The sequence below is a fragment of the Aquila chrysaetos genome, chromosome 11 (assembly GCF_900496995.4).
Source record: "Aquila chrysaetos chrysaetos chromosome 11, bAquChr1.4, whole genome shotgun sequence".
NCBI lineage: Eukaryota > Metazoa > Chordata > Aves > Accipitriformes > Accipitridae > Aquila > Aquila chrysaetos.
This window is the reverse complement of record NC_044014.1, coordinates 9,633,064-9,656,752: the sequence shown is the minus strand read 5'-3', so window position 1 is coordinate 9,656,752 and position 23,689 is coordinate 9,633,064. Positions and strand designations below refer to the sequence as shown.

Sequence of the window (23,689 nt, the reverse complement as noted above, 5' to 3'; positions counted from 1 at the left end):
CTGCTTTGTGCTAACATCACTCCATAGACATATCACCATGATTTTTGTCATTCCTTACATTCCCCTGTGAATCATGCAACGTTGCTTTCATTAAATTTTGCAACTGCACTGTATCGATGTAAATTCAAAGCAACTCTACCAGCTTGAGAGTACTTGTTACTGCATTTTATCAAAACATCTCAAAATAATCTCAGATCTGCAAAGAAAAATAAACAATTAAAAAGAAAAAGAGATAGAAAAGACCAATAACAACCCAATGTTTGTATGAGAAACCTAAGGCACTTTCTGAGCAAAATGAAGGAATTAATTTGCTGTGCAAAGTTTAATACTGTCCTGTCAGTGGTGCTTTATGCAGAGCAGACCATTGTACAAAGGTTTAAGAGCAATTATATGTTTTGCTGCATCAGCCAGAAAAAGGAGCGCAGTACTCATACCAAGCCCTTCTGAAATGGAAATTACAGCAACTACCTGAAGAGCAACAGTTGCTGAATAAAAGGAAACAAGGAAAATAAATACTGCAGCCTCCCTTATTGATGATTCTCTCCCTGAACATAGAACTGTTAGGAAACCAAAGACTCAGGCTAAGTGACTCTTAGTTGCAGATTCTTGCTGGCAAGACTCCATGTCTCTGCTGCAAGCCACAGAATACTTCAGCTTTTTATTGGAAGTCAGAAAGAAGCTTCTGGGAAACGCCTTGCTATGCGTATGCTGCAAATCAGAGGTCACAGTAAAATATGCTGGGTTCAGTTCTGCTCTAAACCAAAGTAAAAAGCAGCTTCGTCTAAATTTAAACAGGAGGGCTATTGTTCTTTTAAAAAGTGAATTTTTGTCATTTTCACATTTGCAAGCCTACCTTCACAAATAAACTTGGAGTTATGTTCAGTCAACTCTAACCATGTTGTAGCAGGTGTAACTTCAAACTTCATGCTGGGATATATAACTTCTGTGACTTCTAGCTCCACAACCTCTTGGCTCTTTTGCACAGCACTGAGATCATGCTGTGCCCATAGCAGGATGGACAAGGGGACTCTCAGGATTTCACAGCCGTGTCCTTTATATCTTAAAAGTGGCCTAATACAGACAGCACGCTCTGAAATGCTAAATTTCAATTGGCTGCTGTGTTTTCTTGGCTGAAGACTATTAAGAAGGAAAAATAAAGCAAAGATTTAACAGTGTGAAACTACTGCATAGTTTTTTGCTAGTCTGTTTTAGATTTCCTCACTCCTTACTGGTTTTGGGAATGAAGGTAAAATGACTGTGCTAGAGACTGCCAAGACAGTAAATGCAACCAAATCTTCCTACAGGCCACAGCGCTCTTTGCCACCTCTCTCCGTAATACCTGATATGGCTTTGGAGGCCATCATTTCTTAAATTAATTTACAGGATTTGAAGTTCAAAACTTGAAGGTTTCAGAATCAAAACTCCCTCAGCCTCCGATGCTGTCAAGTGGCTGTAGTTATTCCAGCTCGGCAGCTGCTTGCTTGGGACAGGACAGAGGTAGGCAGGTAGGCACTGTGCACAGGACGACAAACTGTGAAAAAAGCTGTTCTGGGATGAAAGGCGCTAGAGAGAAACCAGAGAATCAAGTTCAAGAACCAGATCTGGCTTATCACTTCTTCTCCGTGCTCTCTTTGTAAAGAGAGGAGAAGAAGTAATTTTCTCCCATCCTTTGTGTTTCTCGCAGAGGTGAATGTCTGTAACCTCTGGTTTGTAAAGCCTGTCCGTCTATAGCCCGTACACTCTCTGAGGAAAAGCCCAGCACAGTGGAGCCTTGAGGAGTTACTGAACTAGCTATTAAGAAGAAGGGATGAAAAATGCAGTGTCATTTTGCTTATCTGCAGACTCAGTTCTTGAATCTTAAATCTTTAAGAATCCTATCAGCTAAGGTGACCAAACCATGACTGAGACTGAAATCAAACCTCCCAGCTGTCAGGGACAGATAAAGAAGTTACTGCAGTCACTACCCACAGGTATCAGACAGGAATCTTCAGAAATTCCAGGATATCCTGGAAGGAGGCACTCCCATAAAGAGATACTAATAAGCTGCATGCCTACACATGTATGAAAAAGCCTAAGGCAAAATCCTAGACTGTAGTTTGCTCTTATTATTGCCATTCAAATAATCTGAAGAATCATTTTAAAACTCTCTCTTCCTGTAAATTTATCTGTATCACTCCTACAGTGTGCCAATTTGTCTTAAAACTATTTTCGCTGTCTACATATAATGAAAGTAGCTATTTTTTAAAAGGGTAGGAAAACATAATCTTAAACTTCTAGTTATTTGCCATAATTTTAAAATGTTTTCTGGTATTTTCCATAAAAGTATTATTATTTTCCCCTTACAGTTAGCCTGCTGCTGAAAACAGCAGATGCAAACAGGACCACAGTAGCAATCAGAACACTGCTGGACAGTATCTCTTTTGGCACCATAGAAGCTAGTGCCCTAATCATGGTGATACATGATGGTCACACATATATGTGAGAGCATAGTAGCTGGCCAGTGCATTCATACTGATAGGGCAAGGCACCAGCTGCTCTCCCCCATGTTAACTCACACTCCTTTTTATGGGTTGCTGGTGGGATGAAAGTTAAAGCTTAGCAAGTAGGACAGTGAAGGAAAGAAGGTTGGATTATACGAGATAGCCATGTAAAGATGGATAGCATAGCCCAATGTCTGTTCTGGTTTAGATCCAGAAAGAAGTACTACTAATCCCCCAGTCCTTTGTCTCTGGTCTTATTCTCTACTTGTTTAACAAAGAGAAGACCTAAGAAAAACTGACACTTTTCTTATGTATCCTACTCAATTATCACCATAATGTATGCTTCCCAGCCATAGTTCTTCCGCTAGAATAAACAAAGTACACCAGAAATATCTATCCTCAAAATAGCACCTCATGGCCAGAGGTAGGGCTGACTACAACCTAGTAATGAACAGATTTGTATCAATTCTCTCCACATATGCCCAAACCTCTTGGCAGGTACTGTAGCAACTAAAAGATTTTCACAAAACACTAAGCAGAGGACAAGGCACATGTCCAGCCTAGAAATGGGCTGGATTGCTATCTTGAGAAATAGATTCTTTAAAAGGAAAAATAAGCTATAAAGACATTAACAAGTTTAGCTAGTTAAACTAGGATGATAGGTTAGGGTAGTTAATAAGAAAACAGTTGAGAAAATATTGTAAGTAAAGATATCAAACTTAATTTGCACAAAAACAGGATGCAAAGATTTCAATACCAGAAATCAAGTTTTAAAAAGAAAAGATGAAACATACACTATTTTAAATAAGAAAGCCAGTATTTAAATACTGTCCTAAATATTTGTAAGCATGCATAACATATGGATAGAACTAATGCAGCTAACAGAGTGAAATAAAAAATTTAGAGAGAAAAGTGTCAGGTAATAACCCAAAATATTAACAACTGTAACTTGAAAACAAAGTGAGAAGTCTCCTATGTTATTTACAAAGAAAAATAAAAAGCTTTGTGCCACATACATACATATGTGTAAAAAGGCTAGGAAATAATGAGCTTTAAAATATAGCAGGGGAAAAAAATATTACATGTTTCATAGTTTTAAAACACAATTGGAAACATGCTTTTTTGCTATATTTTCTCTATATTTTGCCTGCTGTTTTCTACCCTTCTCCCACCCCTCTTCTGTTATCTAGAGCTTTGATACTGCAATCAATTCCCCACAGAACAGCCTGCAAGATCAGGGCCTAAGGCCTCAGCCCTATAAAGATTTCTGCATATGAATGTTTCAGTACTAAGGGAAGTATTTAACACCAGCACCTGCTTGATCCTATCTGAAAAGTGATCACCTTCTACAACATACACAAAAAGTCTGTGTCCTAGAATAAATCTTGGGATTGTTCTGTGATTAAAATAAATGTGCTTGATGGATCCAGCTTACCATGCTTTTGATGGCGATGGAGAGATTAAGAAAATTTGGTTACATTTACTTAAGGGTTATAACCTTATCTGGACATACTGAGGATTACACCACAGATTTTGGTATTCTATAGCTTTAGCGTACAATTTTCACAGTTTCTCAGTGACAAAGCATAAATCTTACTGGTTTTCAGTAGGCACTTATGCCCGACTACCTAGGCACCTTGGGATATTCTACTCTTGCTTCAAACCCATCAGGAGCCTGAGCGCCTTCTCAGTTTGTCAGGTACAAACACACCTTACGGCTAACTCAGTTCTACAATCCAGTTAAACTGTAGCAGTATTATTGATACTGTTCTCAATACAAAAGCATCAGAGCTTATTTAGAAGAATTTGTCATTCTCTAAAACAGCACCAGTACCATACTTCATTTGCTGAGCAACAATGACTTCTACCATGTCTGTCCACACGTTTGCCTTTGGTCACTTGGTAGGTGAACAAGAGCACATTCTGTAACATCTATACTGTAGAAACAAAATGACTTGACAAAATTATTCCTTTTTTTTTTTTTACATGACATATATGACAATTACTGTTTAAGAAAAATCATAATCCTTTCAAAGAAGAGTTATGAACAGCTTGTTAACGAGCATGATCAGGAGTTGTTTTAAACTCAAACGGGGAAAGCAATAGGCAGTTTTAAAACTATTTTCAGTAATGAAAAGGCACTAATGTTTTAATGAAGTATGCAGCAAGCTAAGACGTGCTGTGAAACAGATGATGGTGAAACAAATGTTGACTGAGCTAAGCCAGTCTTTGAATCAAAAACTGCATTACTCAACATGATTGTTAACAGATGGATTACTGATGAGTGGTTAGCAAACCAAAGGGAAGAAGCATAAAGTGAATTTAGTCTGCCATATTTCTACATTAGTACAGAGTAATTTTTCATTAAACAGATCATGATACAAATTGCATGATAAAAATATAGTGAACCCAGACTGTCTTATCTAATGTTCTGAGAACACCCTTATTGATCTTCATCACACCTGCAAAAGTTCTCTGCATTTACTTACTCAGCCGACTTAGTAAGGGACAGTATTTCAAGATAGTCAATTCACCCTTCAAAACTCCTTCCTGAAGGAGTTGGAGGATCATGCTAAGCATGTGTTTCTCACACCTAACATCTGCAAGTCTGTAACATGTAGCAACTCTTTATCAGCCTGGTAAGTGGTAAAATAATTTTGAGTTATGCCTTCAACACACCAGCCATACACAGGAAGATCCAGTCACTATTTCAAGAGAGTATTTTGTTTGGGTTTTTTTTCCTAACATAGGACAGGTGAGTAATTTCTCACAGTAGTGAGAAATTCAAGAGCTCCTAAGAATACTCTGAGCACCCATCTCATACACATCACTTGATGCCCATATCAAAATCTTACTCAAAACAATGAATAAACGGAAGTGTCAAACTATTCACTGCAAAATCCTCAAGGATCCTCAAGGCTGCACGAAAGCAAGTTGCTGAAGTTAGCAGAAAAAGCAATTGCTTTTTCCAGACAGCATGGAAATTCCGGCTTACTGATGAGTAGTAGCTACCCTTAATAGCACTCAAATGTCAAACAGGCCTCTTAGCTACCTTAACAGCAACCCACGTGGGGATTTCAATCATCAGCAGCAAACTCTAGTTAGAGTTCCCCCATGCTTCCTTTTTGAGGCTGCCAAAAGTATTTCGTACAGTAAAAGGAATTAAATTCCCTTTTGAGGTAAGTTGATATAAAAATGCTAATTTTAAAAACCAATTCTCCTGCTGTTTACCCTGAGATTATCTGAGGAGGACCACTGACCTATTTAAGACAGTGGTCTCCGAGATAGCTATTGGTATCTTCATAATGATGTATCACTGCTGCAGTTTGATGTGTGTATGAAAAATAAGGGAAAGCCTGCACAGAAATAGGCCTGTCATAAAGGTCTTTCAAAACAGAATCTGTAGGAAAATCTCCCCTCAGTTACCACCAGCAAACTCACCAAGGGTTTTGTGCAAGAACCTTGCAGAGACCTGTCCTCTAAAAACATGTTTTTAAACCATGGAAGCTCTGTCACCCACACTTCGAATCTCCCCTTCAGTCAAGGATCTTGTAAATGCCCATCATTCAGTACCACCCTCACTTCTGGCATTTCTAAGGACTGAGCTACGCAGCCTTAAAGTAAAACTAGACAGCCACGTTCATGAGCAACATAACTCTTCACGTGGCTCCTGACTCCCAGGATAGTTTGCCATGTACAGAGCTGATAAACCTGACATTTCAGAGGCCCTGCCCTGTGGTTAACTGCCCATGTTGGCACCTAGACCTTACAAACATTTGCAGCGTAGAAGTAAATTCCTTGGGGTATATTATTTCAACAACAAATAACGGTGTGTTCTGAAAGTCTATCAACTTTTAACACTATACGGTAAATGGACTATCATATAGAAAGCACTGACTGATACAGTCCTCCTGAATATAGTCTGTTCCTCTGGCTAGCACTTCAAGTGCTGGATAGCAAATAGATGCTCTCAAATCCATCAAATACTGTTTTGAGGTGCCTTTGGAGAGAAAAAACCCCAACCAACAAATGCAACAGCTTCTTTGAACAAACAAGCCATTTATTGACTCGTTTGACTCAGCAGTACTAAAAGATAACCCTCACTGTTCTGCAAGGCTGCATTTATATTTGGATCACTTCTTTAATTTGATATTATTTTAAGATCCTGCTTCTGTACCAGATCCTGAACTAATACAAAGTTCCACAATACTGCCATGTAGATTATACTAACATCTGTGATATCAAACTGGTGCTAACAGCGCTGGGAATTAGGGAGCTATCCCACTGACACTGTTTATAGAACCTTGCATATTAGGCTCTCACATAGCATAAATGCAACAACATGTCACTTCTGAACATCTGGCATTACTTGATTTGACCCTAATTTTAGCACTTGCCCCTTACTTTGCAGCTTTGAGGAGATTCCTCAGCTTTCCTGCTTCTGTTTTTCTGTCTATATGGAATATAATAACAGATAACATACACGACTGAGCTACTGAAGGCATCTATCATTTCTCGGTTTATAGCACTTTATGATAAAACCATATAAAAGCCAGTATTATTTCTCTCGTCTCTTACACAACAATGCAGCTAACATACAACACAATGACTGCCACTAATAATATACATGACTTTGCTGCAAAAATATCACAAAGCCTCCAAAAATGGAGTCCAACTTTGAGACAACACTGAAGCACTTACTTAGCTTTAAATCCCAGTGATTCAATTAGACTCAACAAGATACTCTGCTGAACAGAATAAGCTTAAGACAATGCCTAAGTGTTCTCCTCAGCCAGATCCCTAGTTAGCCTGAAAGCTATCCAGGCTCAATGAAGGCAAGGATTAATCATCCTTTTGGGGATACTGACTGTTCTCTAGGTGGAAAACCAACTTTGTTATGAATAATCCTTTTTAAATTAGTTATGGATTGCCCCCAGAAACAACGAAATCCTGTTCTCTGGCTTCTCCCACTCAAAGGGCAAGCACATTTTGATTAGTGGAACTTGGTCTTTTCCCCTGGTATGCATTAATTTTTCCACAAAAAGAACTGACTCTCCTACAGTGGCAGGCCAAATTATTGTCCTAACTCGCAAGTACTTTCCTACCAAGCTTCCTAACTCCTCTCTGGAAAAAATATTTCTTTGCCCTAGCTTAATGTATTTTAAACATGTACAATTTCACTATGCCAAGACTCTATCTTTAAAAGCCTTGCCTTTTGAATTTGCATCCAAGAAAACCAACCACATAATTGGCAGTCTACTCACTCATACTCAACATAACCAGCAGGGCTTTGGTAGTGAGGATGCTGCAGTGGTGACTTGTGTAGGAGGTGGTCATGGACTGCAGTGTGCGGGTCACAGTTGGTTCCAGCCAGCTCGGCAATGGACAAAATGGACTCATTGCACATCAAAACAGAACCAGAGAAGCAAATAGCACCTCTGCAAAAACCTATACATAAAAACAGGCAGTAAACATTGAAAGGACAGACACTCAGGAGACGCAAGAGAGATGCCAGAGCACCAGAGATGCTGAAGAATGGAGGAGACGCAGGAGACAATGCCACAGCAGGAGAGACACCAAAGCACAGGTAAGGGAGAAATAAAAACAATGCCAGGGCAAGAGAGCCAGCACGGCAGAAGAAATGCTGAGGCAAACTAGCTGCCCCAAGCAGGGACAGAGAGGAGACTCAGGAGGAGGTATGACTCTAAAAGGACCGTGGCCAGCAAAGGAACCCATGGTGAAATAACTGAGTAAGAAAAAAGAAGCATCAAAATGAAAGGAACAACAATGCACTGACTCCAGTCTCCTGTGCCACCCTCGCTTCACCAAAGGTACAGAGTATAATGTATAGCATATGGGGACTGGAGACCAGGACGGGGAAGAAGTGTCCAGAGAGAAGCCAAGGTGTGTTTCTCCAAGCATGTGTTTGCTTGCTTTTATTTTCAACTCCAGAATCAGAAATTAAAAGTTTATTAATTGCCAATAAATTAAATTTATTGAATCTCCCCTACTCAAAACTGGGTTTTTTGGCCCACAACACTCACTGTTTCAGATGGAGGAACAGCTTAACTGCCTCTACCGCGATCTGAACCCATGAACTCTGTGGTCTCAAATTTAATGACTAAAACCACTAAGCCCTCCCCTCCAGTGAGATCAACAGCAAAAGTTCTCCCATTTCTCAATATAAAATAGCTGCCATCGTACTTCAGAGATCTGGCTCCTACCCGCAGCTGGGATGCAAGGAATGTATGGAATTTCACTACTGGGAAACATGGGAAGCCATTGGGCATGACAGGACTGCACACTGTGCTTTCCAGACTCTTCAGATATGAATATTCATACCCTCATGTGAACTAAGTGCTATTTAAAAAAAAAAAAAACAAACAAAAAAACCCAAACCTCCAGCAAACATGCAGTGCCTGAGCTGGCACCTCCTTCGTTATTTTTGTTTCTCTCAGTATCAATGCTGCACACCAGAACTGCAATTTGAAACCTAATATTAAAAATAAATTTAGAAGGAGAAAGTACAGAACAAGCAAGACCATAAATTTGCCAATAAACACATAATCCCTTTACAGTTGTTTTGATTTTAAAAAGTAGTAAGATGTTTATAAGATATTCACATACCACTGGATTTCTTTTTTTTTTGTACAAGTGGAAGTAGTTAACTCCCAAGACTAAGATTTCCTTGTCATAGCTGTGAAACAAAGTAAAAGAAACTCTCTGCTCCAAAGACCTCTAATTCAAATAATCAAGGCAGACAAGAGGAATGTTCTTATCCTCATTTTACAGATTAACACAAGGAGAGATCAAATTACTTCCCCAAGGTCACCTTAAGAGTCTCTAACACAGAACTGTTCTATAGTTTAGTACTTTAAGAGTATTTTTTTTAACATCTACAACTATGCATATTTATAAAATGCTTTTTCTGTGGCTTGTACAAGGTAGCACATTGACTTAATCAAAACAAAACCCCAAATGTCCAGCCCCAAAAGGAAACTGTCAAGCAGAACTAAATTTAAAACTAAGTAAACCGAAGCAAAAAGAAAATAAAACTCCCTTGTCCTCCCCCTGCCGATGTGTGATTACGTAATCTTGTCATGTGCTCCAAAAGCAACAAACTTGGAGACTTTCCCAGGTCACCTGGGGTTAAAAGTTCCAAAGTCATCGAGTTCAGATCAAGACTATGTTTCATTAACCACCATGACACTGAGACAGTGTCAGGACTCAAATCCCATTATTCAACATTTTCTTGATTCACATTGGGAATAAATTCACACTGCAAATACACAGAGCACTGGAAAGATAGTGTTCCGGAGAGAGAACACCTTTAACTTAACACATAGGTAACATTTTGCATGCTCTTCAAGGATAATCCCATATAAAGCAGTTCCATTTACAACAAAAGAAAAAGTTAGACTAGAAGCTGCTTTGGAGCTCTTGGAATATGGGCATGGAAGAGAAGACAAGACTGGAGCTACTCCAAGCATAAAAACAGTCCTCTTGGTCATAACCTTAAGGGGTATCAGTATCATGCTTTATCAAAAGTACGAAGAAAAAACAACAGAGAACTAAATCTCTCTGCAAGACTGAAGTAGACCATAGGCCAAACGATGCAGGAAATGTTAACACTTTGGTGAACTACATCTTCTGTGTTGCTTACTGGGAAAGCCAGCACCAAGTGAATACCCACAGAGACAGTTGTGAGAACATGGAAACACAATCAAGCTTACTGCAACTTGGTACCCAGTAGGTGCCAGCACCTACCTTTCAACAGAATCAGTATGTGAAGAACAGAAATCATAAAGCCTCTGTACCTGCTTCCTTAATCCAAAAAATCCTCAAACCTTCATCTTTTCTCCTCTTATCCTTCCAAGCATGGAGAAGTTTGGCATGAACTGATACTAATCCACTTTCATAGGTTTGCCCATGTATGATCCACTCCAAAGGTACAAAGCTGATTCCCAACAGGTTTTCACAGACTAACATGTGAATGCTAGGACAGCCTTCTTATCAACTGGTCAAGAAATGAAGAATTGGGGCCAAATCCTCAGTTCATGTGAACTAATGGAGGTAAAAATGAAGCTACAACACTTATATATATAGCAGGCTCACGATTCACACATCAACCTCAACATAGAAGCACTAAGAATGCAGACAATTCAATATGGGTTTTAAATTGCAGAAGAGAACTAATAAGACAGCATGCATATGGAAACTTTCTTTCTGTTAAAGGATATAAAGAGAGAAAGTACCCTTAGATGCAACACAGTGACAATAATTTAGCGGAGTTACTAGATAATAAGGGCTCGTAATTGGGAATAGATAAATACACAGTCAGAGACATGAAAATGTGGTATCAGTCAGACATAATTTAGGAAGCGCCATTTGGTGTCAGCAGAAAACACCCTGGCCTCAGGATTTTTTTTGTGTATGAACTAACCAGGCAGACACTGAAATCATTCTACAATATGAGCATAATGAAGCATGCTAATTTGCTAAAAACTGTTACTAACCATTTTGCAATTCAGTGAATTGGAATTGCATTTTTCTAGTTGAAACCAGCCCCTCCAGTGACCAGTTAACATGTTTATGAAATGACACTGGACTGAATGCATTTTCAGCTTCTTCAAACAGCAATTCAAGCAGTGGCTAGAAGGGAGGGTACCAGCTGTACTATACTGGCCTGCATTTTGCAAGAGTATCACTCTAGACAGTGATATTTGTAGCAGCTTCAACACAGCAGTAACTCTTGACCTCTCACTAAAGGGGTGGGAGGGCGAAGCAAGGAAGAAACAAAAGAAACAAATAATAAAAAGCAAAACCTTGCTGGAGAAATTATTTGAAAGCAATAAGGTAGAAAAGCAAAATACTAAACAGATACTACCCTTTCTCATTCTGCAGCCATGAGATATGAAATATCAGTAATTGTACAACAAAATTAAAGATGGCATTTAGATATTATAGTCCTATTATAGTCCATTATCTGTGTGAACAGAAAAAAATAATTATATCCAACATCAATATTAATACCCATTGTAAATAATGCATTAAACTTGGTGGGGAGGGGGAAAAGAAGCAATTTAAACACAAGTCTTTTGCACATTTTCAACCACTTATTGTCAACTTTTCACACTATTCCAGAAGGTTTTCTCCCTCGCATTTTTTATAAAAATGATGGGCTTGTTTTCATTTTCTTACAGGTATAGGACACCTTTCATGGTGTAAGATGCTAAAATTGTATTTACAGAGTACTGCTAAGGTACAGCCCCATGTAACACAGGGAGCCTAACAAACTGAGCATCAGCTGGGTGGAGAGCAGAAATGTATCAAAGGATCAAAACTGAATGCACAGCTAAAAAGGGTACACATATTTTATGTACACTTCAAGAAAATCTGCAGCTCAATTTTAAAATGTATCTTAGAAAACAAGCAACAATTATAAGCTGAATGATAATACACTTACTTTTCTGAAAAGGTGAGTGGCATAGTTGATTCAAATGATTCTGAAACTTGCACTTTCAAGGATTTGGAGTGAAACTGCTAGTTAAGCATCCCCGGTATGGCTTGATACCGGTAGCAGGTCAACAGTTCACCACTAACATTATGAAAAAGATCCTGTAAATCTGAAGTAATGGATCTCAAATCTGCTAAGTAGCCAATACTATCTATGCTGGGCCACTGTTTTTCATTAACAAAAATTATCAGTAGACTGTATAATGGTTATGACTATAACTCTCTTGATACATCTGACACACTATGGAAGGCTATCGAGGCATTTGTCCTGCTCTCTTCAATCCAAACATCTGTCAAGCTAAATTCACTCAATTTAGTTCATTTACAGCATTAAAAAAAAAAAAAATCGTAATGTGGGTGTTCAGACTTGAAAAACTGCTCACTCTTGCTCAACATTACTACTACTTATTTTTCTTCCCTAGTTTGAATTTATCCCACATTATCTTTTACAGAGTCCTCGAAAGTAAAGAACACAGATCATCCTCTTCACAAAACAGAGACTAAGTCTGAATATATCTGTGACAACGCAATGCTCCAAAACCACATCCAATCCACTACTCAAATACAATTCAGAATGTATTTCACATCTTCATAATGCAATAAATGATACAGACCAATACTGCTGCAAGGAAAGACCCCACAAACATTTCTAAATCCTTTGACTAGTAAATGCTTCGGTACGAGGCTTAAAACGTTATTTATAGGTAACTGAAACTAATATCTAATTTACTGCTGCAAAATTCAAACATTATGCAAAATCTCACATAATCCATTTTTTCATTAAAAGGTAAATTATGACCCTCTCAAGTCCAGACGTGCTGAATTTATCAATGTTTATCTTTAAAATTTTAAGCTAACTGCTTCATTGGTCAAAGCTCTTTGAACTGTAGCAAATACAGGTACAAAACAGTCAACAGCAAATTTGGGTTAAATCACATGAAAAAAAAAAACCAAAAACACGTACACACAGAAGGAACCCAGCTGTGCAAACACACTAAATTAGGTGTGTTCCAGATTCTACCCTTATTAAAACAGGTACAAAGACAATCAATGCAATCCACTGCAGGTTTTGGCACATCACTTTTATAGAAAGGAAAACAGCAACTGTCAATCAAAGCATGCTTCATTTTAAATTTGAAGGTTTAAACCTCAGGTGATTATGGCTGGCACGTTAGGTCATTTCAGTTCCAGTCCATCAATAAACATAATTACCTTTTTCTTTCACCATGGCAAACAAATTTTCTTCGTAGTGGAAGCAGCAAGAATTAGCTGAAGTAATTTAAACACAATCTCTTTTCCAGCAGTGTTTGGCTGAGGTGGATTGAAAAAAAAAAAAAAAAAAAAAAAAAAGCAGCTTATTCCAGATAATTATCTTCCTTAGTCGGATTTCCCACAAGAGCTGATCAGGTCCAATTGCTCGTCACTGACTCTTTTCTTCTTGTGCCTCTTACCTTCTTCCACTGTGGTCTTTTCCTATGGCTAATGGCAGCTCATACCCTGCTTGCGGACTCTGCCTCTTGTGCTGAAACAACCAGCTACAGCTGCTGCTGTGGAACAAATGCTGAATTCCACCGTCCCTAATTTCCAGCCACTGACACCACCTTGCATTCCTCTGCCCTCGCAGAACTGAGCTGGCAATGTAATTTGCTCCCAAATGACTGGCAAAAGACTGCAAGCGAGAAGATGAGAGAGAGAACAGGAGAGCTGTTCAAACACAAACAGAAAGCTAAAGTGGTATTTATGAGTTCCCTATTATTTTATTTACCCAAACTGAGCCAGGATCAAGAGGGGAAATACAAGATGAACACGGGCAAGTGCTGAGGCAGGCTGTGGCACGGTGGCTTTTCTGTGATGAGCACTGTTTATCCACTCCTGGTTTTACTTTAAAGCTGTTACCAAATGCCAATTACTAGACCACAAAGCATGCTAATAAATAGTCTCTCAGTCCCTTCTGACCATAGTACAGAAGACAGTAACATATAATCTGTGCAAACTGGGAATACTGACTCTATTCACTACCTTGAAATAACAATAAAAATAATAAAAATGAGAACTGTCACCACTCAGTGAGCACCTGGGTTTAGAAGCATAGCCAGGGAGTACCAAAGATGAAATTTTTGCTGTGAGTCAAGGTAAGCGCTGTATTCTGAAATACCAAATAATTGTAAACTACAACTCCTCTTATGTTACTCCTTTTGAGATGACAGCCATGAGTACTCATGGAACTGAGAAGAGAGTACCGTACTGAAACAGCATCACTTACACATGAATTTCACCCCCCAACACACCCCCAACAAGACAAAGCACCAGTGTTGGATCTGGGCAAACTGAACTCCCAATTTATATTTTCCAGGCACTAAACTCTACCTGAGAAAGGACTGGTCAGTGAGCTGATGTTAAAAAACAAACCAACCAACCCTTTACCATATTGTCAAGTCTCATCATTTTATAGCAAGATTCAGAATATTTCTGTTTTCTATTAAAAGATACAGGTCAGAGACAGGTGAGAAACAAAGCTTTTCTTTTATAAGCATATGTTTATTCACAGTTATGAATAAAAGCTTGGAAATATGATTCATCAAAACCCTGAATGCCCATTAAAAACCACTTAATATGTATTATTTTTAATATGTATATACTGCCTGTATCAAGATTTTGGGGAACCTCTATCACTACTACTATATGCCACACTTCCCTTATTTATAAATGACTTCATTCCTTATTTTAGCTAGCTACCAGTGACTTCACAGATACCAACCTATGCCGTCATGCCTTTGCTTGGACAGTAAATTTTAGTATTTGTGGTTTAGGGGTGGAGAAAATGACAAAGGGAAATGAATTGACTTGCCCAAGATAGAGATGACCTCAGTAGTAGAGAGCTGGGTCAAATATAAAGATATTCTGGGCTAGATTATGGGCAGATTCATTAGGCTATAGCTTCAACTTGACCACAACTCAGTGCAAAATGTGCTTTGGGTTATATGATGGAGGTGCAATGACATTTATACTGCACCTTAAAGCAAAAGCTATGTTCAGCCCAAAGTCAGAGGAACCCCTATTTTTTGAGGGCTGGACTTGAGCTGGAGCTCACACCTCCACAAGGGAATTCCTTCTCAATGCTACTACTATATGTAGGGAGAGAGAAATTAATGTAAAGAAACAAGCTGTAGGCATCAGCCAGACAGAGCAGCAGATGGCTGATACCTGCTGGAAAAAAAAAATCAGAGCATGCACGCAGTGTTAAAAATATTTGCAGTAAATAAATTCTAAATGTTTTCTATAAATGCCACCCAGAACAACAGAAAGAAATTAAACAAGCCAGTCTGCCTCACCCGAAAGATCTCTCTTATTCAGTGACATTCTTTAATAAATAAAAGAGAGAGAAAGAGAGACAGAGATTCAGGCACATGCATGGAAAAAAATAGTTATTCTATTCTAACAAATCTAGGCTGGCTTTCTATTGTTAGCAGTCTAACGTGTAAGAGAAGCACAGCTCAGGCAGTCTGACATTCTTGCTTCTATGACTCAGTGTGTTACTATTAATAGCATGTGAGGCTCAACTGGGGAGCCAGGCTGAACCCCACCAACACTGAGGCATAATCCATTATGTCACATTTCTGACACATTAGAGATGTCGGGTTGTAACTCAACCTGGCTGTGTTCTTTTTCAAACAGTATTTTGTAAACAGTTAGGGGACAGCCTCCTGAAAGGGGCATATCTGACCTTCATTCATAAATATTTGATCTGATGTGCAGAGCACAGCCTATGTATACACACACATGGATACTGTTAACCCCTTCCTGTGATCCTCAAACAACCTCAAAAGGCTTGCAATGATTATCATTCATTTTTTGTTCCAGCAGCTGCTGACACAGAAGCTGCCTGCCGGTATCTGGACTTTCTGTTCTCTGAGTTCATTACCTCCATTTTTCACATGTGCTAGAGATTAGCACTGCTGTATCTCATCTCACCCATAGCTGAATAGAAGCCTTTCCTCACATCATTCAGCCATGGAAAGCTGCAACGTTAAAACTACAGCATGCACATAAAAATAAATTTAAAAATACAAGCTGCAGTAAATTATACTGGAGATTTAGGAGTCAAATGTAATTTACTCCTGAGTAAAGAGATACAAAGAGCAGATGCTGGTATTGTAAATAAAATCTTTTTACACCAGGATGGTTTTTGGTTTTAATCTTATTGTTTTAAGCCTGAAGACTAAAATTTACCCTGCTGACCAATTCAGAATCTACTCAGATATCCTAAACTGGAGATGAAAGAGGAATAGATAGCAATTTTAGAAACAAATCCCTGGTACTTATTGTTATTTAGAGATGCGTATTTTAAAGGAAAGCAAAATAACCTTTTTTCTTTAAATAACTTTTTTCACTGTATAAATTAAATAGATAATCTCCCTTGAACACAGTGTAGGTGGAAGAGTCACAATGAGTACTCTATAGCTAAACAACATGCTTACGTTACTGTTATTTTCTGGTGAAAAATATCCTGTGCATTCAGCAGGAGGCATGAGAGCCATACTGAGATCACTCCACAAAGGGAAAGAGTTAAACCAGTTTGGTTTGCTTTTTTCTTGTACCTTAATAATGTTGAAAAAGTTTGTGTAAGATACTAAGCACTTTGGCCATGACTTAAGATTTGTTATTCTCATTTTAAAAGCTGGCTTTCATATTTTTATCTTGCTCTCATTCTCCACAGATGAGATCACAGCTTAGAAGTATCAGTGCACAGTTTTTATACAATTTCTTTAAAACTGACTGATACCTCTTGTTCATCAACCAGTGAAGGAAACAGTCTGCTAGAAAACAGAAAGGGAAAGGGGAGAAGTAGTTCTATTAAATAACATCCAGGAAAATACCCTCTGTTTAATGTCCTTGCTTCCAGCAAAAAGCCTGGCACAAACAGCTTTGACAAGAAAGCCTGCCACCACAGGCTCCACATCTTAAGCACTACGAAACCTAGGTCAATTGAGAGCTATCACTTATATAAAGTCTTGATTATGGCATTTTGCAAAATGCTCCCTTCTCCAGGAAGGAAATGCCGCGCTCTCATGACCTGCTCTAATTGTTATCCTGACTTAACTGTGCCTGCTCAGAGGAAAATCAATAATGTCAACGTGGGATTTCTTGCAAAAGACCTGTGACCCAGCAGTGGTCCCACTGCCCTGACAGGAAAGCCTACAATTTCCAGTTTTAGCGTTCTCAAAAGCTATACGATTAAGTATTTCCTGGCTTCTGTTTCTCCTGAACATACCCTGCTCCAGCAATCTGCTCCTCTGATGCCTCTCCCTCAGCCACTTGGACAACTGACACATTTTCCATGTTTTGAAAACAGCTCAAGCAGCAGTGCTTCTTAAGGACTGTAGTATAAAAGGCGGCAGGCAACCGACTCGGGCAAAGTTGATGACGTCGGTGGAGTTTTTCAGATTCACCCAGGCACACTGCTGAGCGGAATTCAGCCTGTGCCTGACAAAACTGTTCCCCATACTAAGTGCAAGAGCTGGGTGTTTGCTCCTGAAGGAAAACATAAGGTTTTTAGTAAGGCTGCTCTTGCATGTGTTGCTCTTCTGTCTCTCCAGGTTCTTACAGTACCCCTCAGTAAATCTACCGGTCTTCCCAAGCCTGCAGGCAAGCTGCAGGGGAAGTTCCTTTATGGCAGTCATCCTATAGCCTTTCCATACCCTCCACACAGTTTTTGGTCCGTAATGACTTCATACTGCAGCTTGCGCAGCTGTCTTAGGCTGCCAACCTCTCCTTAACCCTATCTCCTCACCACGCTGCCCTGTGTGGAACGAGCAGAATGTTAGGGAGCTATGAAGGCCCCACAGACTGACCTCACCACCTCAGACCCTCTATGTTGCCCTTTCACAAGTTTTAAGCGGTCTGGAGGACCATACACAGACCCACCAGAGAGGAATATGGTTCTTTCTTAGGACATACTACGGTCCTGCAATCTTACATCTTGAGATAATCCCATTACCCTTACTGATAAGACTGATCCTCAAGCAAATAATGCCTGATGGCCCGCGTCCTACCCACAACTTTTCCATTATGCCAGGCTTTTCTTTGTAGCCTGTGTCATGCTATTTTGAATACAATCAGTCTGTAATATTGGTGTTTACAATCATGTGTCATCATTCATTTAGAGTAAATGAAATTAAAATTTAGCAAATACATCAATCACTTGATTCAGGAAACTACACAGTATATTCATTCTGATCTGCCAGGATTTGGGGGTTTAGTGCTTTTTTAATAGAACCATTTTATATTCTTTCAAATTAGACTCCTCAGGAATAAAACATTTCTCAGGTTTTGATCTCTTAAGAGGTCTGGATTTCTTAAAACAAAATTTGATTTTCTGAGGATCTTGCAATCAAGATTTTCTTAGTAGGCTGCTATTCTGTGTAACGGTAATACAAAGAGAACAGTAAGAGCAACATCTAATTTATTGCAGAACAAAGTAAGGGAACAAGGACACTTGGCTTTGCTCTAAACATTAAGAAGCCTGTAAAAACACATGCTTACGTAAAAAGCACCTGAAACCTCCAGATCATCTTCAGAAACAGATGAGACAAGATGGTTACATTATACTTCCTTGCAGTGGTCCCAAAAATACAAACCTCACTGATGGGTAATCTTCTGACTGTAGGTATGTACAAACATTTACCTCTGAACACATTTATATTATTGATACCACAACTGGCTTCCAAACTGCTTATGCTATTGCTAATCCTTAGAAAGGAGATCATGCTTTTTTAACACCTGTGCAAACTTTTACATTATGCACACACCCCTGGCACTGAACTGAGATACAGTACAGTAATATGCTGTAGTGATAGTGGTTTAAACGCAGCAATTTTTTTTTTAAAACTACCATATAAAATCATCACTATTCACCTGCTATAAATTGAATTCATCTATCCAAATCATGACCACAACCAGTACTGTTGCTGATAAAAATATGAGTGTACTGTCAGTAACCATTACTGACAGTAACCACAGTTACTACTGAAAACCTCAAATAACTTGCATGAAGGCAGGGATCCCCAACAGGAAAGCATATATGCAAGTGTCATGCTTTACTGTGCATGCCTAAGGTTAAGGAGATTTGATATTGATAATCCACTTCAGAATTGGATTAACTCTGCAGAATAACCCCCACAGCCTGTCTTGGGAGTTTTGACTCAGTGAAATCAGCAGGAATGCAGTAAAACTCACTAGTCTAAAGAGCTTCTCTATAAGAGGTCCGTAAAACACCAGATCAAAGCAGCTTCCACCCAATCAGTTAATTTGCAGAGAAAAGAAACAAGTTCGTTTTGCAATCTCAAGAGATGTGACAGAATATCTCAGTAAGCATTAACCTTTAGCATATGCCTCAGCAATACAGCATACAGCAAAGCATGCAACAATGCAAGTCCATGATCCCTGAAGATGAGGCAACCCATCATGTGGACACTAGATACATACCACCCTTACATTTAAACTAGACTAACCAATTTTCACTGTGCCAAATGACAAATTCCTCCTCTTCTGATTCCATACTAAACTATAAATAGGACTCTAAAAAAGGCACCTAAATCTGTCCTGAAAACGTATCTCACTCCCAACAGCTATTTCCTAGACCAGTGTCCTATCAAATGAACCACAGAGGACCTCAAAGAAAAGATAAAAATATGCTTTCCAAGTAAATACAACTTGGCTACATAGCGTAATATTCATATATTCAAACAAGCTTTTACAACAAATTTTTTTTTATCACCTCACTCCAGCTTCTGGAACTTTTCTGTTAGTGGCTCTGATTTTATCTGCTAGCTAGGGAGGTCACTTGTTTCAGCATGTAAAGATTTATAACTTTGAAGCTTTTTTTTAAATTATTTGTTGCTGTTTCAGTAGTAGGATCATCATAAAAATATTAAGCAGATATACAACAAACTGATAGTCAAAACAGAGGAGGCATAACTCATTCCAACTTCCGCACCGACTGGAATTTTTAAAAGATAACTACAAAAGCTATTTTGTTGCTGCTGCTGCTCCATAAGAAGGTTTGCTCACAGTTAGTTTACACCAAACCGGATGGCTTACTGCCTCTGCTCCAAAGGAAAGAGTCACATATTTTAAAGGAGAGTTTGCCAACATAAAAGATAAACAAACAATATTGAACCTTCCAAGTATTGATGTATACTGATAAGCTAATTGGGTTTACATTTTTTTGCATTTTACAGTTTAATGCTTCTATGTTTTACATTGAAAACTGCACAGACAGCTCCACTGTCTAATTCACGTGCTAACAAACCAGCGATAAACATTCCCTGGTACCATAGTATTTTTGCATCCCACCATAAAGACCCGCTCTTAAAGGAAAATAACTGAAAAATGAAAAGCAGGATAATGCAAAAACTGTAATCACACTCCCCCATTCTTACACTATCTTTTTTTCCCTCTCAGCTGCACCTTGTCTGCATCACCTGGGTGAAGAAGATTCCTGCTTCCCTTTCTTCCCTTCTCCTCCCATTAACTATTTGCCGTTTTACTGAAAAAATCTCTCAAACTAAAAGCCCCTTTTAAGGTCCTTGTATACAAAAGTATACTTCGTGGTACCCCCACCTCTCAGACATAAGGGAGAAGGAGCCAGCACCAATTAGTATTCATCCTCTCCTCAACCAGTACATGAAGGACGTATGGGAGTGGATGAAGCGAGGGAAAAGGCCATGTACCAAGCTTCTCTCTCCTATTCTACTCCCTCCATGCCCCAAAGTCAAAGTCGGAGTGAGTGAGGACAGCCATTTCCTATGCCTTTCTCCCTCCTCTGAAGTTTTCCCACTTTTTCACCTTTGGGATAAGCAGAGCAGGCCCAAGGAATGGCTTTCAGAGGAGAAGAAATAGCAATTTCTACTTCTCTTTTCCCCATCCAGTGCCACGAGTATTTTACTCACTGGCAGAAAGGCTAGAACTTCTTCAGCTTGAAACCAGCTTCCACTTCAGATTTACCTGTATTTTGCCTGCCTGCAAGAGGCTGAGGTGGCTCTGGGAAGAGGGGCCGCTGTCTTGCCACTTGAAGCGGTGGAGGGCAAGCCACATCTGCTGTCCTGCTTCAACCCTGCCCAGGAAGGGGACTGCATTTCTCTCTCGGTTGTTTGATTAAAACACCGAGGTTATACAACTGCAAGTGAGGGACACAGGAGAGGAAGTTTCAATCAGATACAGAACAAAAGCAGGACTCCCTGTAAACAACAGTGGGGGATGTGTAGCCACAACATGCTCCTTCCAGTCAGAGCCACCTGCACCCATCAGTATTATGGAGTTACAGAGCAAGTGAGATCTTTGCTTCAATTCCCCTTAACGACCTTCACACTACTGCTACTGCCTATGCACATAGCCACAGAGGAAACCACAAAATTGTCATTATTTCTTTCTACTTAAAGCTGATTTAGCTCATCTTTCTTGCTAGCATCTAATAACAGTAGGAACTGCAATTTTGTTCTTGTTTATTGGATAACAGATAACAAAGAATTTAGGCAGAGAGGGAGCAGTGAGCCCTACAGAGGTGAATTCAGTTGCTCTAAACCACGCTACGTTAATGCAGATTAAAGCTAAACCGCTGATGTACTACAAAGCAAATTAGCTCGGATTGATCTCGAACACTGGCAACAACTTGTCCCACAGCAAATGGAAATCTGAAAGAGGAAGCCAAGGTTTAAGACAACATTAAATGTTCAAATATTTTAAGTGAAAATGTGGCAGCGATGAAATTGGAGTAGAGATACTGCAAATGGGCAGAGGATGAAGAACTGGTCCTAACTGATTACTTTTTAAATTTAATTAAAAAACAAAAAAATCAAGCTAACTCTGCATATTTACAGAAGCAAAGATTATTAGGGCCTAACACAGACAGGGAGTTTCAGCTATATTTCTTACTCAAACACAAAACCACTATTCAGTATTTTTCACAAGCATATTTGTCTGTGCTTCTCAGGACAATGCAGAACACATCTCCATTTGACAACCCCTTATTCATCTGAAGACTGACTAAATCCCTCACTTATCTCCACTCTTCTAGATTGAGCAAACCTAATTCTATTGATCTTTTCTCATAAGTCTTTTTTCCTAACACTATTCTCTCTGCCTTCTACTAGTTTCCCTATAATTTATCAGTATCTTTGTCAAAATGCAATGTCCAAACCTAGAGACAGTATCCAGCAGAGTGCTCTTCAGTAAGAGAAACAGAGAAAAATTATCTACCTTGCCATACATATCTCCTGCTAACACATCCCAGAAAAAGAATAGCTTTTTTTGCAGCAGTATTCTACAACTGATCTATATTTACATTGTGATAAGTATCATTATCCTCCATGTACTTTTCTGGAGTAGTGTTAGTTATTTCCATTTCTTATCTGTGCAAGTCCAACACTTTACACTTTTAGTCACTGAAATTCAACTGCATGATTTCAAACCACCTAGCTGACCTATCAGGACTATTCCGAATTGAGACACTGTCCTGCAGAAGAATGACATAACGCTCCTAAACCTGGATTACCACAGACTTCAAAAGCATGCTCCCTATTCAATCATATAAGTCAGCATTATAAAAAAAAAAAAAATTATAGGGACTGAGGCCAGGAGGGATCGCTCACTTGAAGGAATCAATTTGAAAAGCTATCAAAAAGAAGAACCACCTTATCTGAAGTACATGAACAGTCTGTTCAGCACCTCTCAGCATCTGAAGAGTACCACCTACTACAATGCCAACAGAACCTGGTTTTTCCTCTCTCATATCACCACTCGCCACATTCAAGATTGCTTAGCTTTGGACACCTGACAAGTTCACACAGCACCATTAAAATCCTATGGCTGTAGGTCACATCAAGTGCACATTCTGTGGGGAGCTACTATGAATACCATCCGCAGGTAAGACCAAAGATTAAAATAAGAATTCTTTTTTTCCATCTGTGCCGTCCTCCTTTCTGTCCAGGTAACAACAGGCACTGCAGTCTTCAGACTGCCCGCTCTTGGGCACTCCTTCGTATTAAGAATGGAAAATAGCAATGGGGCACAAAACAGTGCCTGTTCATTTCCCTAGCTGGGGGGGCTAGCTTTCCTGCCATAACACAGCAAGAAAACTCCACTGATGCAAGCAAGCTGATGTGTCGGAGCTTAGAGGTAAAACATTGAGCAAAGATTCAAATGTTTATGCTGCAGCTAGTATTTTATAATCGGACCTCTTACTTTAAATCTGCAAAGCCCATTCCTCTCAAGAACACCCTACCTCTGTGTCTTCCCTCACATCACCATGTTCATCTCCTGGACCCCTCCTCCCTGCAAACATACACACAGAAAAATCAGACCTTCTTCTCCCCAGACTCCCATTTCTCATAGAATAGAATAGAATAGACTATTTCAGTTGGAAGGAACCTACAATGATCATCTAGTCCAACTGCCAGACCACTTCAGGGCTGACCAAAAATTAAAGCATGTTATTAAGGGCATTGTCCAAAAGCCTCTTGAACACTGACAGGCTTGGGGCATCGACCACCTCTCTAGGAAGCCTGTTCCAGTGTCTGACCAACCTCTCGGTAAAGAAATACTTCCTAATGTCCAGTCTAAACCTGCTCTAGCGCAGCTTTGAACCGTTCCCACGGGTCCTATCACTGGATACCAGGGAGAAGAGGTCAGCACCT

General features: G+C 39.3%; 1 protein-coding gene across 20 annotated transcripts in view; it reads right to left on the bottom strand.

Annotated features, from left to right (window-relative positions):
- Positions 1 to 23,689, bottom strand: part of ABLIM1 (actin binding LIM protein 1) — a 212,467-nt gene that overhangs the window by 120,519 nt on the left and 68,259 nt on the right. Inside the window, exons 1-2 of one of the 20 annotated variants that reach the window (XM_030030507.2) lie at positions 13,448 to 13,612; positions 13,209 to 13,307 (exon numbers count right to left, since the gene is read on the bottom strand). The exons of 18 other annotated variants lie outside the window; for them this stretch is intronic. In XM_030030507.2, coding sequence (XP_029886367.1) covers positions 13,209 to 13,224 — 16 coding nt within the window. In that variant the 5' untranslated portion in view covers positions 13,225 to 13,307; positions 13,448 to 13,612. Of the gene's footprint in view, positions 1 to 13,208; positions 13,311 to 13,447; positions 13,613 to 23,689 lie in introns of those variants that run through there. One more of the 20 variants, XM_041127443.1, reaches the window with a different exon arrangement.